This window comes from Hippocampus bargibanti, linkage group LG12, assembly GCF_051943395.1.
Source record: "Hippocampus bargibanti isolate YZ-2025 linkage group LG12, ASM5194339v1, whole genome shotgun sequence".
Classification (NCBI taxonomy): domain Eukaryota; kingdom Metazoa; phylum Chordata; class Actinopteri; order Syngnathiformes; family Syngnathidae; genus Hippocampus; species Hippocampus bargibanti.
The window spans coordinates 7,149,925-7,166,045 of NC_142745.1; the positions used below are offsets into that span (position 1 = coordinate 7,149,925).

At 39.2% G+C, this 16,121-nt stretch overlaps 1 protein-coding gene across 1 annotated transcript; it reads left to right on the plus strand.

Moving 5' to 3' along the window:
- Positions 1-4,098: 4,098 nt before the first annotated feature.
- pfkmb (phosphofructokinase, muscle b) lies at positions 4,099-14,141 on the plus strand. The gene is made up of 22 exons (XM_089010054.1): positions 4,099-4,283; positions 6,329-6,402; positions 6,658-6,735; positions 7,723-7,912; positions 8,009-8,174; positions 8,734-8,778; positions 8,943-9,051; positions 9,134-9,229; positions 9,316-9,408; positions 9,506-9,631; positions 9,741-9,805; positions 9,923-9,986; positions 10,069-10,215; positions 11,059-11,129; positions 11,228-11,315; positions 11,461-11,613; positions 11,683-11,847; positions 12,992-13,053; positions 13,119-13,230; positions 13,310-13,409; positions 13,494-13,599; positions 13,824-14,141. Exons 1-22 carry the CDS (start codon positions 4,199-4,201, stop codon positions 13,963-13,965), a joined length of 2,337 nt encoding a protein of 778 aa, XP_088866180.1. The 5' UTR covers positions 4,099-4,198; the 3' UTR covers positions 13,966-14,141.
- Positions 14,142-16,121: the final 1,980 nt, after the last annotated feature.

Consider the following 16,121-nt stretch of genomic DNA (forward strand, 5'->3'; position numbering starts at 1 on the left):
ACGGAATTGCTTTTGGAAAAGGGAGGGTGGGGGACCCAATGCGGTGGCGTGATGTTGTGTTGAGGGCAGCTGAAGGGGGCAAGTTGATTTATCACTCCAGTGGCAGATAACCGTCTGCTCCCTCCCTTTCACCAAAAACCCAACCCGACTTATTCCCTGTGACCCTTTGCTCTTTAATTAAAACCCCCAGCTTTCCACGACATCCCATCCATGTCCTTATTACGAGAGTCACATCACGTGTCATATAGATATGAACGACAAGAGAACATTATACATGATGGGAGAGGGGTTGGTCAGTGAAATGCCAAAATGTCACAACCATGTTGATTTTACATTGGATTACAAATTTACGGTCAAGAGAGTTGGGAGGAAATACAGAGATGGAAGAGAGTAATGAAGCTGGAAAGCTGAAGGTCAAAAGAAGAACGGTAGAAAAAGTGATGAAATGGAGCAGAGGAGGAAAACGGACTGATTAAGGTATGTACATAATGTGAGAGGGGTATCAGGGATGACAAATTGGCAAACAGTGCAATCCTCGGAGAGGAGGAGGGGAAAAGACATTAAATGGAATAGGAGTCCAGGGAGTGAGATGGGGCCTTCTGATGAATTCATAAAAGACCAGCAGAAGGGTGGTGGAAAATAATTTCGCTAATATATTTAGAAGAAAACGGTGCACTAGCAGACAAAAAAAAACACTGCTTCACTAATTTGTCAATTACAACACACATTGGTTTGTAGATGGGCTTGTTAGCTTTGAAATAAATGGGGGATCGGTTATACAAGAGTTTCCAGATAACACATTTCTTTAGTGAGGCTTGACAGGGAAGAAGCGTTGGAGGGAGGAGAAAAGTTCACCCCTCACCATTCATCATTGCGGTGTCATTCGCTCTCTGAAATATCAGCCTATTAAAACATTCATTGAGCTGATTAAACTGCAATAAAACCTGGCAACATTTGCAGCGACACTCTCAATGATTTATGAGGAGAAATGCTTGGTATGCGTTTTCTCAACGTCGATAAACATAAAAATGGCCACCACCCGACAGTTGACACCAAGAAACTCAAGTTTGATCAGTAACATACAATATTTTCTTCATAGCAATAATACTCATCAAGTAACAATAAAATATGGCAAGGTATTGTTATTTTTACTGTGGTCTCAAACCACATGTCGTAAGTGCAACATGGTCTCCAATTGTCCAACTCAGATTCGCAACTAACAACATCATCCGCAAGGGGAGATCTTGCAGTTTACACTGTGTCGTCATAGTTCTTGCCATTCCAGGGGGATACTTGCTGAAGAAGGAAAGGCTTTAAATTTCAGAGGAGTACAACAACTAAATTCCACTACAATACAGATGCTCCCCACCTTACGAACGAGATACGTTCTGAGCGGTCGTTCGTAAGCTGAATTTGATCGTAAGTTGCTTCAGTGGTATATTTTATGTGGAATGTATGTTTAAGTCAAACACAGACGCTCTAACTATGATTTCTGAAACTTAACATGTATGCTTACCTGTGTCATTTCAAAACACTTTATGCCATTTCAAAATGGCATATAACACATTGAATAAAACATACCCCAATGGAGATGTCAGTGAGAACCGTGTGCGATTATGTAACAAGACCTGTCTGTTTCACTTCGTGATCTTGACAGGTTTAGTAGGATTCAGATAACTGGAGCAGAAAGAAGGTCAGATTGTACCAAAATCCAGTTCACATTTCACTGCATTAGCAGAGCCGGAAAAAATCTGTGGAGAAATTGTGTTGTATTGATCTCTATGGTTTATTACAGGCTGTGCAAGTGTTAACACTGTCCAGCAAGACTGGGGGGGTGATTATCTGGAAATGGCCTTATTGATCGCTTCGGGGCTGTGCCTCAGGAGAGGTCTGCTTTTCTCAACGTGCCTCGCTTTGGATGGATGTGACACACACATATGCACACCCATTTGCACATGTACAGACAAGTGAAATCCCAAACTAAGCTGTGTTTTTTGTCCGTAGGGACTTAGGTGATGCAGATATTATTCTACTGAAGGGAAAAGAAATTACAACTTCCATGGAGGGTATGAGTTGAAAATGTACCATTATGGTTTTTTTATAAATGGTTTTTAACTATATTGGTTCATAATATACAGTACCTGCTTTTTAAGGACAAAGCTGCACTTTTTATTCTGAAATTTAGACTAAAGTTGTAGACGCCAAGGGAAATTGCTTGATAAATTTGTTTTAATCATCGGGATGTACCCATATGGAAGGTTATTGAAGTATAAATCCCCCAAAGAAAAAAAATCTTATCCTGTGACTGTGAAGTGTCCTTGAGAGTTTTGAAAGGCGGCTCGAAAGCATTATTATTATTATTATTATTATTATTATTATTATTATTATTATTATTATTATTATTATTATTATTATTATGCTCACCCGCACAAAAAATCCCATGACTGTAAAGTGTCCTTGAGAGTTTTGAAAGGCGCTTAGAAATTAAATGTATTATTATTATTATTATTATTATTATTATTATTATAGTAGTAGTAGTAGTAGTAGTAGTAGTAGTAGTAGTAGTAGTAGTAGTAGTATTATAAATACTTTGTTAGTATATCCAAATACATTGGTACTGCATGACTAAAATGTGTCCCAAATTTGTGTCTGAAATTGCATGATCCTTGCTAAAAAAACTAATCTGTACCGAAATGCCAAAATCATGTCCAAAATGTTATGTATGATTGTATGTATGTATGATTAAATATTTTTGTAGTTTCACTGTCATTACGGCCCTCCAGGGAAGACGTCCCTCCTTAATGAGTATGACAGCCCTGATTTAGGTGGTTTTGTTACTCGATCCCACTGTTGACTACCTTCCTTGTTTTCTATCACTGCAATCTGTTTCGCATAAAAAGGCTGCAAAAGCAATCAATCATCAATCAATCTCAGAAGGAAAAAGTAATTACTTGTAAATGTTTAATACAGCATCTAATAAGCAGAAGATTTAAACTGGAGACGTCTCCAATTCGCGAGCACACGTGTTGTTTTTGCTGCACCCAAGTGGCCAAAATGTATGTAGTTTTTTTTTGTAGTCATGTTTTTATGATTACACTGTTTAGAATGCGGATAGGTAAAAATATATCCTCCCCTGCTTTCTTTTGGGAATTTCAAAGAATATAAATATATTTTTAGACATTTTGGGGGCATCAATTTGTTATTTAACCCTCATATCATGTTGAAAAAAATCACTTTGATTATGTTGTGGGTCATTTTTACCTGTATGTAAAAAATCCACATAAAACAGTGAAATAATAGGTGACAGCAACAACTGTTTCCGAGATGTTACACAAACACACTTGAAAAGAGAGACAACATATTTTCTATCCCATTGGGATATTTTCAAACTGTTTTAAAGAAAGGAAAAGAAAAGGATATCCAGTGCTTTAGTCAACACAAAAATGGAAACGGGTCAAATTGACCCCTTAACATAATATGAGGATTAATTCACCTGTCAACATTATTTTCAATGTAATGTTTTATGTTCAATTATTACTTCTTATCATGGGACATGTAAACCATGCTATAAATACAGCAGTCATTAATTGTTTTTAGTGAAAATTATTTTAAATGATTGATACATTTATAAGAACAGGAATACATAAAATGCTTATATAAAAACACTACAAACTACCATTTTTTTTAAATTCACTTTGCCACACCATGCAACTCAGATATCAATAAGTAGAAAACACAAAATGCTTTTGTCCAGTTGGCAAAAATTGATTAACTTCATAAATTAAGTGAAATATTGAACATTTTTCTGTTTCACTTGTGCACAATGAAATTGAGGTATTTCAAGTTCAAGCCAACTTTATCGATCAATGTGTGTCACCATTTGCGACACACTGTGGACTCATGAGATTTGACGATGAACTGTTCAAAATAACTCCTGTAGTTGATACTGTATATGTGAATACAAAAATAACCCTCGGGTATCCCCTCGGATTCGCCGTTGTAAAAATACACATGTCCGGAATGACGGGCTTGAAATGTGTGTTTCAAAATGCGTTGGCAATTATGTCTGACACACCATATGTCAAGTTGCACAACATTCGCAAATGCTGTCCCTATCTGAGGTCAGTGTGAGAAGTTCCTTGCGCAGAAGGGCTGCAGGGATTTTCACTGTGAAGGACTATCTTTCTCGGCCTGGACAATGGCAGAAACTGTTTCGGTTGACCCTACTAAGATGGGGAAGGGTCGGGCCATTGCGGTTTTGACCTCGGGCGGTGATGCCCAGGGTAAGTACTGAGTTTTCGAGGTGTGTGTGTGTGTGTGTGTGTGTGCGTGTGTGTGTGTGTGTGTGTGTGTGTGTGTGTGTGTGTGTGTGTGTGTGTGTGTGTGTGTGTGTGTGTGTGTGTGTGTGTGTGTGTGTGTATGTGTGTGTGAAGTCAGAGGTTCCGACGAAAGTACAGCTTTTTGGATAAATTGTCAAATAATAATAATAATAATAATGATAATGACAATGGTAATAATAATACATTTCATTTTAAAGCACCTTTCAAAACTCTCAAGGTGTCAACATACAGGCAGATATTTACATTTTGAATGTGTTTTAAACATACTATCTGAACGGAATCTGCATGAAATAATTTAAACAAATGATATACTGTCCATGGAAATTTATCTTGTTTTTTTTTTTGTTTGTTTGTTTTAGCAAGACATCGGAACTATTTGGAATAATTGTCTATTTCAGAAAGTGAGGCCTATTTTCTACTGACATTTCACTGGATTTCACCTCTGACCTTCTTCTAGCTGCAGTCTACAATGCTGCAATGTCCCCCACACGATTTTTCCAGCCTCAATGAATTCTTACAAGACATTCTCAATTGGAAATCTCTGCAGTGATTCAATTATCATCCCCTAAAATATCTTCTATCTGTCTGCGGATAGGGATGAACAAAGTTTTAAAAATTTATTAAATCACTTTTTTTCCTCTCAATTTTGCAATTTTGATTTAAAATATTTTATTAGGGTAGAATTACAATTAGAATTTTACATTGTGATGTTGATTTGTCGGTGAATTGTTCATCTGCAGAACTTCTTTTGCTCATCTCCCTGTGACACAGGATCTATTTTCCTCGCTAATTATAGAATCATGAGCTCTCTGCCACGTGTTATTAAATCTGTGAAGTAAACTAATGAGCAATGCCAGTCTTCTCTGCTCTTGCTTGTAACGTAAGACAAGATAACCTTGGCAACGTCAGCGTATCAGCACCTTGCCCTTTAAGTGTGTCCTGAATAATGAGGGTGCAGCAATAGCCTTTGCTCTCGTCATTTTATTCTGTTTCATTATGTTTTAAAAATGAAGCGGCGTTCTTGCGGTATGAGGTGGTTAATCTTCATTTCAATGCGGGTGCAGTAGTTGGTAATATATAACAATATTGTGTTTGTATCTTTTATGTCGAGCAAGATTGAAGGAAAAACGGAACACTCATTGTGTAACTTTTAATGATTTGTTTGTTTCGATAAGCGTTTCCACAATGAAGGCGTAATGCTAACCAGTCAAGGCAGCAACTGAAAACGAAACGAAAAACACTGGCATTATAAAGAAACAAAGAAAAATGTAATACTGTATGTGTACTTTTTAAAAACACTTTTTATTTCTTAACTTTAAAACTTTATTTTATTTAACCTAAAATGTGTCAGATAATTTTGCCTGTCCATGTACATTTTGTGTACAAAATGACATGCTTATTTTCCTGAAAGTTTTTTTTTAGAATCCAGCTTCTTTCATCTTAGGCAACTGGTTAAAATAATGTCCTTACTCATCGGCACCTTGAAGCAGTAATTCATGCCTTTGTCACATCTCGGCTTGTGTTAGTGTAATACGCTTTACTTTGGTGTCAGCCAGTCCTCCATGAATCGTCATCAGCTGGTCCAAAATGCTGCTGCTCTGCTCTTGACTGGTATTCATAAGAGGGAGCATATAACTCCTACTCTGGTATCCCATCACTGGCTCCCTATACATTTTAGAGTTATTTTCAAGATCTTATTATTTGTCTTCAAATCTTTAAATGGCCTCACTCCTTCTTACCTCACTTGTACTCTGGCATTCGACTCAGCATGATTCCGGCGTGATCTTGGTTTCACTCCTTGGTGCTTTCTACTATCTTTGTGGCTGCTTTATTTCCCGTAAATGATAGTTGGCCATGTTAAGTATTGTATTGTATTGTATTGTATGGTATGGTATGGTATGGTATGGTATGGTATGGTATGGTATGGTGTTGTGTTGTATTGTATTGTATTGTATTGCATTGTAACATGACTGCACACTGTCGTCTAGGCATGAATGCAGCTGTGAGGGCCACAGTTCGAATGGGAATATACACAGGAGCCAAAGTCTTTTTTGTCCATGAGGTAAATTGTACTCGTGTTGTTGTATGTTTTTGAATATTGCTAACATTTATGTAAATAAAATGAGACGGTGACCAAAAGAGTAAAGACAACTTCACTTTGGCAAGTGCGTTGGACACTAGAAGTGCTCTATTCGTAAAAATGAAGGCAATGGCTTGGTGTTGACTAGCAAGGATATTTTACCAAGAATGGCACCCTTAAACCCCAGCAAGTCAAAGGTGACAAAGTGCTATATTTTTCCTATCTGTGTATTGACAGGGCTATCAGGGCCTGGTAGATGGGGGAGACAACATCCGCCCCGCTACGTGGGAAAGTGTGTCCATGATGTTGCAGCTGGTGAGAAGGAAACAAAAAGGCAAATTTCAAGACCCTGTGAAGTGATTTTATTGGTTTGTTTCTAAATACGTACATTAAACGTGTTGGAGGATACGTGCTGAAAATATGACCAGACACAGAACAATTTAACAATGAATTTTCAGAATGCTCTATAGCATTTATTTTTCATCATTTCAGTTTTCCATATTTTTTGGGGGAGAGACAAGGCTAAAAACAAACCCAAGAATGTGCTTGGACTTCTGGCATGAGTCAGCCCTACCCCACGAAGTATAGCATACAAGGCCCCAACCTTTTCTGCTCATATGGATTGGTGGATCAGCACTTGACACTGTTCAATTTACCACTGCCTCATTTCACGGACCGCTCTTACGTCCACACAATAGACATTTCAGGAAAGGTTAACTGTTTTTTATATTTGCTAGTCCGCAAGCTAGCTAGCTGGCTAGCTTTGGAGCAGACTGACGTTAAGACTGTATGATGTTACAGTTTTGGTTGGTGTCTATCAGTGTATGGGTCCACATACTACTGAGACTTCAGGGAATGTTAAAATGACTGTTTAGTAGACAACCACACGTATAACCATTTAGGAACATACTGGTCAAAGGAATACATTTATTTGAAAGTACAGCCGTGTGTTTTCAGCGCCTAAAAGCTGAGTAAAAGTCTCTTAAGATGTTATTCATTCAAATTTATCTGGCTTCTTAACACTCTTCTCAGTGGTTTTATTCTCACTTTACCGGGACTTCAAATATAAAACTAAGCTAACCACTATTTTTAACCCAAGACCTTCAGGTCACACTCTAACCTCCTGATAAGTAATTCTAGCAAAGCTTTGGCCTCGGCAATGTAATTCTGTATGCCAGTGAGGTGGACATTTAAATGCCAGGGTTCATTAAACAGCCGGAGTCAGTTGTGGACTTTCGAATGACCCCTTCTGCCTCTGCACTTCCTTGATCCTGTTGTAAACCACATTTACACATTTCTCAGGGGGGAACTGTGATTGGGAGTGCCCGGTGTCAGGACTTTCGCACCAGGGAGGGTCGCACCAAGGCGGCCTATAACCTGGTCAAGTTGGGCATCACCAACCTGTGTGTCATTGGAGGTGATGGCAGTCTCACAGGTGCCAACCAGTTCAGAACTGAGTGGAGTGGGCTTTTGGCAGATTTAATCAAAGCCGGTGAGGGATAATTACTTCAAAGAGATATGCTCAAAAATGTATGTGTACTGGCGATTGAAAATATCTGAAACGACAATCACTTTAACTTGTGCTCAGGTAAGATCACAACAAATGAAGCAAAGGAATCTTCCCACCTGAACATTGTTGGCATGGTGGGCTCCATTGACAATGACTTCTGCGGCACGGACATGACCATAGGCACAGACTCTGCCCTGCATCGCATCATGGAGATAGTGGATGCCATTGCCACCACAGCACAGAGGTAGACAAATACATCCATAAATATGCCATACCACATTTCCTTTCCCGATTTCTTACAACAGAAATTCCAAACTTAATGTTTTTCCCTTCATTGTGCCCCAAACAATCCACCATATGAACCAAAAATATCCAGTGCGGTTCTTTGTTCAATGTGTGAAGAAACAGTTGTGGCAACTTGTTGCTGCTCGACCATGGCAACATGCCTCTCAACAATGCATTGAGCATCTGACAGTTCCTGGCCAAGAACAACATTGCAGTGCTAGGGCAACCTCCCTACTCACCCGAATTGCCTCTGTGTGATTTTTTTTCCTCTTTCAAAACAGAATGTTCATGTTTTAAAGCAGTGGACAACATCTGCAATGCTTTGATGAATCCTTCCAGGAGTGCATTAAGTTATGACAGAGAAAGTTGGGGGATGTGTTGTACTTCAGGTATATTGTTTCAGAGGGGAAAACTTGGAGTTTGTAATTGGGTCACAATGATCCTGGAATATTTCTGACATTCCATATATGACATGTGGCATGACGAGAGATTTTTATGGTAATTGTGTTCTTATGCAGTCACCAAAGGACGTTTATTCTGGAGGTGATGGGCAGGCATTGTGGGTGAGTTAAGCCTCTATAATATGAACGGATGTGGTCATGATGTTTAGCTGACTACTGTATAAAAACAAAATCCAAATTATTATACTGGACGTCTAATCTATTTTTGAATGGCCGTCTTTGTGTTTTTATAAACAAGACCCAACCTCTTGATGTTTGACACACAGATACTTGGCTTTGGTGACCGCTCTGGCATGTGCTGCTGACTGGGTGTTCATTCCAGAAATGCCCCCAGAACAGGACTGGGAAGAGCATCTGTGCAGACGACTGACTCAGGTAAATTGGATTTAGCCCTGCATAAATGACCAATTCATAAAAAATATTGCTTATGAAGTCTATTATTTTCTGTTCCTCTTAGCAAAGACATCTTGGCAACCGTTTGCATATTATAATTGTCGCAGAAGGAGCAATAGACCTTAGTGGCCAACCCATCAGCTGTGATTATATCAAGCAGGTCAGTAATATCATTTAATTTACCAGATATTTAAAAACAAAGTTGAAAGATATAACTGCTTATGAATCAAAAACATTTCTTTTCAGTTGGTGTCAAAAAGGCTTGGCTTCGACACCCGTACCACCGTCTTGGGACATGTACAGAGAGGCGGAACGCCGTCTGCCTTTGACAGAATCCTGGTATTTATCCATGACCTAAAATACAATATTTCCAAAACAATACTTGATTTACAAATGATTGCTAGTTGGACTCTAAATCTGCTATGTGATCAATCAGGCCAGCAGGATGGGTATGCAGGCAGTGATGGCACTGTTAGAGGCCACACCCGAAACTCCTGCGAGTGTGGTCAGCTTGTCTGGAAACATGGCCGTCAGATTGCCTCTGATGGAGTGTGTGCAACTGGTACGTCACCCACAGCACACAAACCTTTTATACAAAAAAGCAACATCGGTCTCGCATAAATATGAAACCCATAGGTGCATAACATCAGTATGTATTCTCACATTCTTAGACAAAAGATGTCACCAAAGCAATGGCTGAAAAAAGGTTTGAAGATGCAGTGAAGCTTCGAGGAACGTCAGTCATCCGCTTTTATGAAAAAATACTTTTATGAAATGCTTTTATGAAAAAATACTGAATGTGCATTTATTCAGTTATTCATGACTAAACGTGTGTGTAACCGTTTGAGAATAGGAGCTTCGAGAATAACTGGAACACCTATAAAATGCTGTCGCACATTCATCCTCCAGATACAAAGGCAAGACGCGTGTCACAATTTTTACATGACCAACTTCATCCTGCGTGTCTGACAAATGTTTCTGTGAATTTGCACCAACCAGAGCAATATCAACATAGCGATACTAAATGTGGGAGCACCATGTGCTGGAATGAACTCTGCAGTCCGTTCAGTTGTTAGAACCGGGCTCCTCCAAGGTCACCAAATGCTGGCAGTGCACGATGGATTTGAAGGTTTCGCCTACGGACAGGTAATTTCATGTGACACCTCGAGTCTGACGAATACGTACATTGGCTACGTATGACTGGCTAGAAATTAGCCAATCGTAGTTTGCGAAAAAAATGCTCTGATCACAAGCTGCGAGTGACAAGAGCATACTGGCCAGAGCTAGCACACTATATCGGTAACGATCTACATAAGCAAATATATTGTTTATGTTGATATAATATTGGTTTTGTCAACCCACAATGGCTGACGGAGGAGAAGACGTTGATTTGGTTGCAGATTTACTGTTAAAGACATTTTCAAGACAGACTTTTCAAGAAAAAAATGGGTGTCATTAAGAAAGGTCGCACAGTTATCTCCTGTCTAATGTTACCCTCTAGTGCAGGGGTGTCAAAGTCATTTTTTGCCGCGGGCCACATTGTAGTTATGGTTTCCTCTCGAGGGCCGTTATGAATTTGGGGAAACCATTAGAATGTTTAAATCCCTTCAAATATTACATATAGAGCACACAGCAAATTAATAAATAACTGGTTTTCAAATCTGAAGTCAAGAATAATGACTTTTATTGTGGTTGACATCCAAAAAATATGACATTTTGGCTCAGATTTTAGCAATCATCATGGAATTTAACAAGTTTGATTTGCTTTCGCGGGCCGAAAAAAATGATGTGGCGGGCCAGATTTGGCCCGCGGGCCTTGACTTTGACACCTGTGCTCTAGTGGGCTTGTCGTAAATCAAACCACATTTTTGTCAGTCTGTGGATTGATTCAGACATAGCACTACTGAAGGCCTACCTATGAAACCCACGGTTCGCCACTGAGTATATATTTTATGAGAGAATTTGAACTAATGTGCTTTCCGCTCACAGATTGAGCCTATTGGCTGGACTGGAGTGGCTGGGTGGATTGGAAAGGGTGGCTCGCTCCTCGGTACCAAGAGGTGAGACAAAAAGACCAATTGTCATGTTTCTAAAACTGCACTTACACGGGATGTGTTGATTGCCCAACCGTGATTCTTTCCTATTTCTTTTTATGAAGAACTCTGCCGCGCAAACTATTGGAGCAGATAAGTCTGAACATCACAAAGTTCAACATTCATGCTATTATCCTCATTGGAGGCTTTGAGGTGGGTAGTACTGCAGTATTGTTATTTGACTAATGTTGACCTCTGGACCATTGTATATAATGACTCATAAGCTAGAACAAACGTGTGTGCCAAAAAAAAAAGAAGAAATTTCATTGTAATATTGTCTTTTTTGCTCTCAAAATAGGCATTTGTTGGCGGTCTGGAGATGTTGGAGGCCAGACAGAACTATGAAGAATTCTGTATCCCTTTTGTCATCATTCCTGCTACCGTCTCCAACAATGTTCCTGGTTCTGCCTTCAGTATCGGCTCGGATACAGCTCTTAACACCATCACTTCGGTATACTTCTTTCCACGGAAAATTCTAAATTGGAGCAAAAATGAAACCATGTCTAATTTCTCCTTCTAGTCATGTGATTTGATTAAGCAATCTGCAGCCGGTACCAAGCGAAGAGTGTTCATTGTTGAGACGATGGGAGGATACTGTGGATACCTGGCAACTATGGCCGGCTTAGCGTCAGGAGCTGATAATGCCTACATCTTTGAGGAGCCTTTTAACATTAAGGACTTGAAGGTCTGAGCGCACTATACAGATGCACACACGTGTGTGTGTGTGTGTGTGCGTGTGTATCATGTCATATATAAATCTCCCCCCCCCCCCCCCACTTGAAAAAAAAACAGAATACACCTTCGTTTAGAAAGAATTGTGCCATGTTTCCATTTGTTAAGCTCTAGGTCAGGGGTCTCAAACTCGCGGCCCGCGGGCCAAATGTGGCCCCCGAAAGAATATTTTGCGGCCCGCCTTGATGTGAAAGATTAATATTAGTGCGGCCCGCATGATTGCTATGAATGAAACTTGTATGTGGAGCTGAACAAGTAGGCAAGATAAGCAATGTTTAGGACCGTTAATGTTCAATATTTTCTTTATGTTAAGAAAGTTAAAGGTTAAAGAACTGTGAATACAGACATTTGAAATTTTATTAAAATAATTAGTTTTCCTGTGGTTTTTTTCAGTCGTCTGTAACTGCCTTATGATCATTAAATTATTTTATTTATTTATTACTGGTTCATTTATTTTTTATTCATTTTTCTATTTATTCGTTTAATTCATTTTTTGTGCGTTAAAAATAAGGATTTTGAGAAATTTGGAATGTTTTATCTGTGATTTTCTTGTGGAAAAAACGATGCCTCACCCAGACTGCCTCCAGCGGCTCCCGGGTAAATTGAGTTTGAGACCCCTGCTCTAGGTAATACTGTATATAGCAGCATGCCATGCACTGTTATATCTATAAAATGTAATCACAAAAAAAGGGAATAATTTGCTCATGTTGCTATCCTACACTCATTTTTTGTCACGGGCCACTTCAGCAATACGGCTTTCCTCGGAGGGCCTGTGCAAAATGTCATCATTATTTATTGACAATTTGACATTTTAATCCAGATTTCAGCATGAATCATGATAGTTGACACACATGATTTGCTCCCGCAGGCCACATAAAATGACACGAGGGCCGGATTTGGCCCCCGAGGCCTTCACTTTGACACGTGTTCCATGCCTTTATTCATCTGCTTTACTCATCTGCATATATTGACACATTTTGGTCAGGATTTCATAAAAATCTAACAAAATAAAGCCATTGTGACCAAAACAAAAAAATGGTCTTATTGAATGAGTCTTGTAAATTACAAGTCTTTTTTTTCTCAATATGCTTTTATAGATGAATGTGGAGCATCTGACGGAAAAGATGAAGACAACCGTGAAGAGAGGACTTGTTCTGAGGTTTGAATCACATCCCAGCAAATTTACTTTCAAGGGTTTTATTGCGTCTTTCCCCCCACCCCCAGAAATGAGAAATGCAATGAAAACTATACTACGGATGTTCTCTTCAATGTATACTCTGAAGAAGGAAAGGGGATATTTGACTGTCGGAAGAATGTCCTTGGACATATGCAGCAGGTAGGGCATCCTCAGAAGAGTTCAATGTGAATTCACTTTCTATTCCATGAATAGAGCAAAAACAAGACTTTCTGTTTAGGGTGGAACCCCCAGTCCTTTTGATAGGAATTTTGCCACCAAGATGGGGATAAAGGCTATCTTATGGTTGACGGACAAAATGAAGGAATGCTATCGACATGGTGGGGACTGAGAGAAAATGAAAGATTTTGGAGCTTGAGATGTTATCCCTGTGCTAATATGTATTTTAAACTTCAAATCTCCAGGTCGTATCTTCGCCAATTCTAATGATTCCGCTTGTGTGCTGGGCATGAAGAAGAGATCTTTGATTTTCCAGCCTTTGACAGACCTTAAAGAGCAAGTCGACTTTGAGTGAGACAGTTTATTGTTTCAGTCAAAATATTGTGCATGGATTTTCATTTGTGTGGGGAAACAAGGTGAACTACAATATGTGAAATGATTTATGTTGTATCTGCATGTCCTTGCGTGACTGGCAATTACTGTACATGTGGTTCCACGCTGTCCAGGTGTTATTGCCAGTATTTACAGCAATGTATTTTTGTGATTATTCATTTGGCACTTTGGTTATTCTGCAGACATCGAATTCCAAAAGAACAATGGTGGATGAGGCTGAGGCCTGTCTTAAAAATCTTGGCCAAATATGATGCCCGCCTGGACACTTCCAACATGGCTGAAATGGAGCATGTCATCAAGAAGAGAGGCCAAGTTGCCCAATAGTTTTGGAATTTAGTGATTCTTGTAATCAGCACTCCACGTGATTCATGTGTTGGCTGTGGCACTTAGAAGATGATGCTTAAAGAAGGCTTCTAATGAAATGAAAATAAAGAGAGTAATAAACAATTGTAAATACTATATTTTTTTATTGAATGCAGACATCCAAGACAACGGGACCAAAAAGCTACTTGCTGTCTGACCCTGTGTTTGTATTAACTTTAAGTCGAAACGATTTACGGACGGACAGACAGACAAAAAATACAGAATAAATACCTCACAATCGTTAAGCATACATGCTCGTGCAGGCAACCTCAGATGGATATGAAAAAATGCTCAATCACAGACGATGACGATGATAACGACGAATCACAGACGATGACAATGATAACGACGACGATGATGATGATGATGATGATGATGATGATGATGATGATGATGATGATGATGATGATGATGATACAACATTTAGGGATGATGCGCTGTGAAAGTAAAATGTCTGCTAAAAGTTTGCAAACATTCATTTCGACGCGAGTGTGCAACACATGAGCTGCATGCCCTCTAACGTCCTCTGGAGGGCGCCATAAAAAAACCTACCCTTCACCATTCCTTCAACCGGAAGCAGTTACACCGTCATACTCCCAAAATGGCGATCAATCTCGCCGACCTGTCACTTCTTTAACTTGATGGACTAAAAAGCCAATTAGACCAAGCAAGTATACTTTCGTTTCTAATTGTTACGGATTGGATTCAATATCATTGTATAGATACACACGAATCGAATTGAATACACAGTGGTAGGATTTTTTTGGCGCAGTTGCTCACGCTCGTATCGAGTCCAGCTAAGATTTTGACGTGACAAGTTTTTTTCAAATGTGCTGGGGAAATGTTTTTGTGGCTCCCCTCTTTATCAGTCATGTCACAAATTCCACGACGGATTATAAACGACAGTATGTTTTTAATGTATTTTTTTGTTTCTTTTAATACCTAATTCACTGCCATTTACAATATACATATACAATACTGCCATATACAATAAATTATATAATAAGCAACAAACTAGTAGGGCTGGCAGGCATTGAGTTAATGCCCCTTCCTTCATGATTGACCGTTAGCTAATGATGGATGCAATGGGCAACCCTTGATTATACCTTCTGTATTTGACAGAAAAGGGCTCTACCGTCGTGTACTTGTCTTTTTAGCATCTGTTAAAAGCATTATCTGACAATAAATGGTCTTCTCGCCACTACTGTAGTCCTGTAAGTGACAAACAAAGAACAACAGACCAGCAAAAGTTCCCACTGAATTTTTCAACCTGTAATTGAGTTTACAGTGCAGTTTTTAGTTCATCCTGAAATTTCACCCAAAAGCTGAATCTCCCTACCTTTTTTGTGAGTAGTTATAATAACGATGTACGCAATTGCATTTGTGGGCTAAATGTCACACGCAGGTTTGGGTGTTTCCAGTTTAGTCGAGATTGTTAAATCATGCTACTGAACTGTCTCTTTTCTTTTTCGTCACCTAGGCAAAGAATCACTCGTCCCACTTAGAAGTTCTGGATCCTTGAGTGGTATTCAGCACCAGGACTCTTGTCATTGTCTGTGTCTTGGATGCATTGGCTTTCTAATCTGCATGTTTTTCAACGCGAAAGAATTTGGTGGTTTTCTTGGATTGTTTTGTTATTATCATATTGAGGATTATTTTTAATATAATCCATTCCACATATGGAATGAAATGAGTTAAGTAAAAAATCTTGCAAAAGATGACTGCAATATATTTCCTTTTGTACTTTACAGCAGGTTTCATATTTTGTGTCTGGCGAACGTTGTCCTTGACATGACTTGTTCTAGGTGTATGTCTCTGGAACATTAAATGATGTGGAGCACGTTTTAGTGTTACAGTAAAGTCTCGTTATATCGATATCGGATATATCGATAGTCCCGGTTATATCGATACTATTTCTATGCACGCACGGAGAAAATTACATGCAAACAGGGTCGGATATATCGATAGTCCCGGTTATATCGATATTTTTTCGGACTCCCTTGAATATCGATATAACGAGACTTTACTGTATTTAACTACTAAACGTGAGCGTGCAGCCAGAGCACGCTGTGTTCTTGCCTCTTTTTCAGTCTCTCTCCGCTAACTAGCCAATCGGG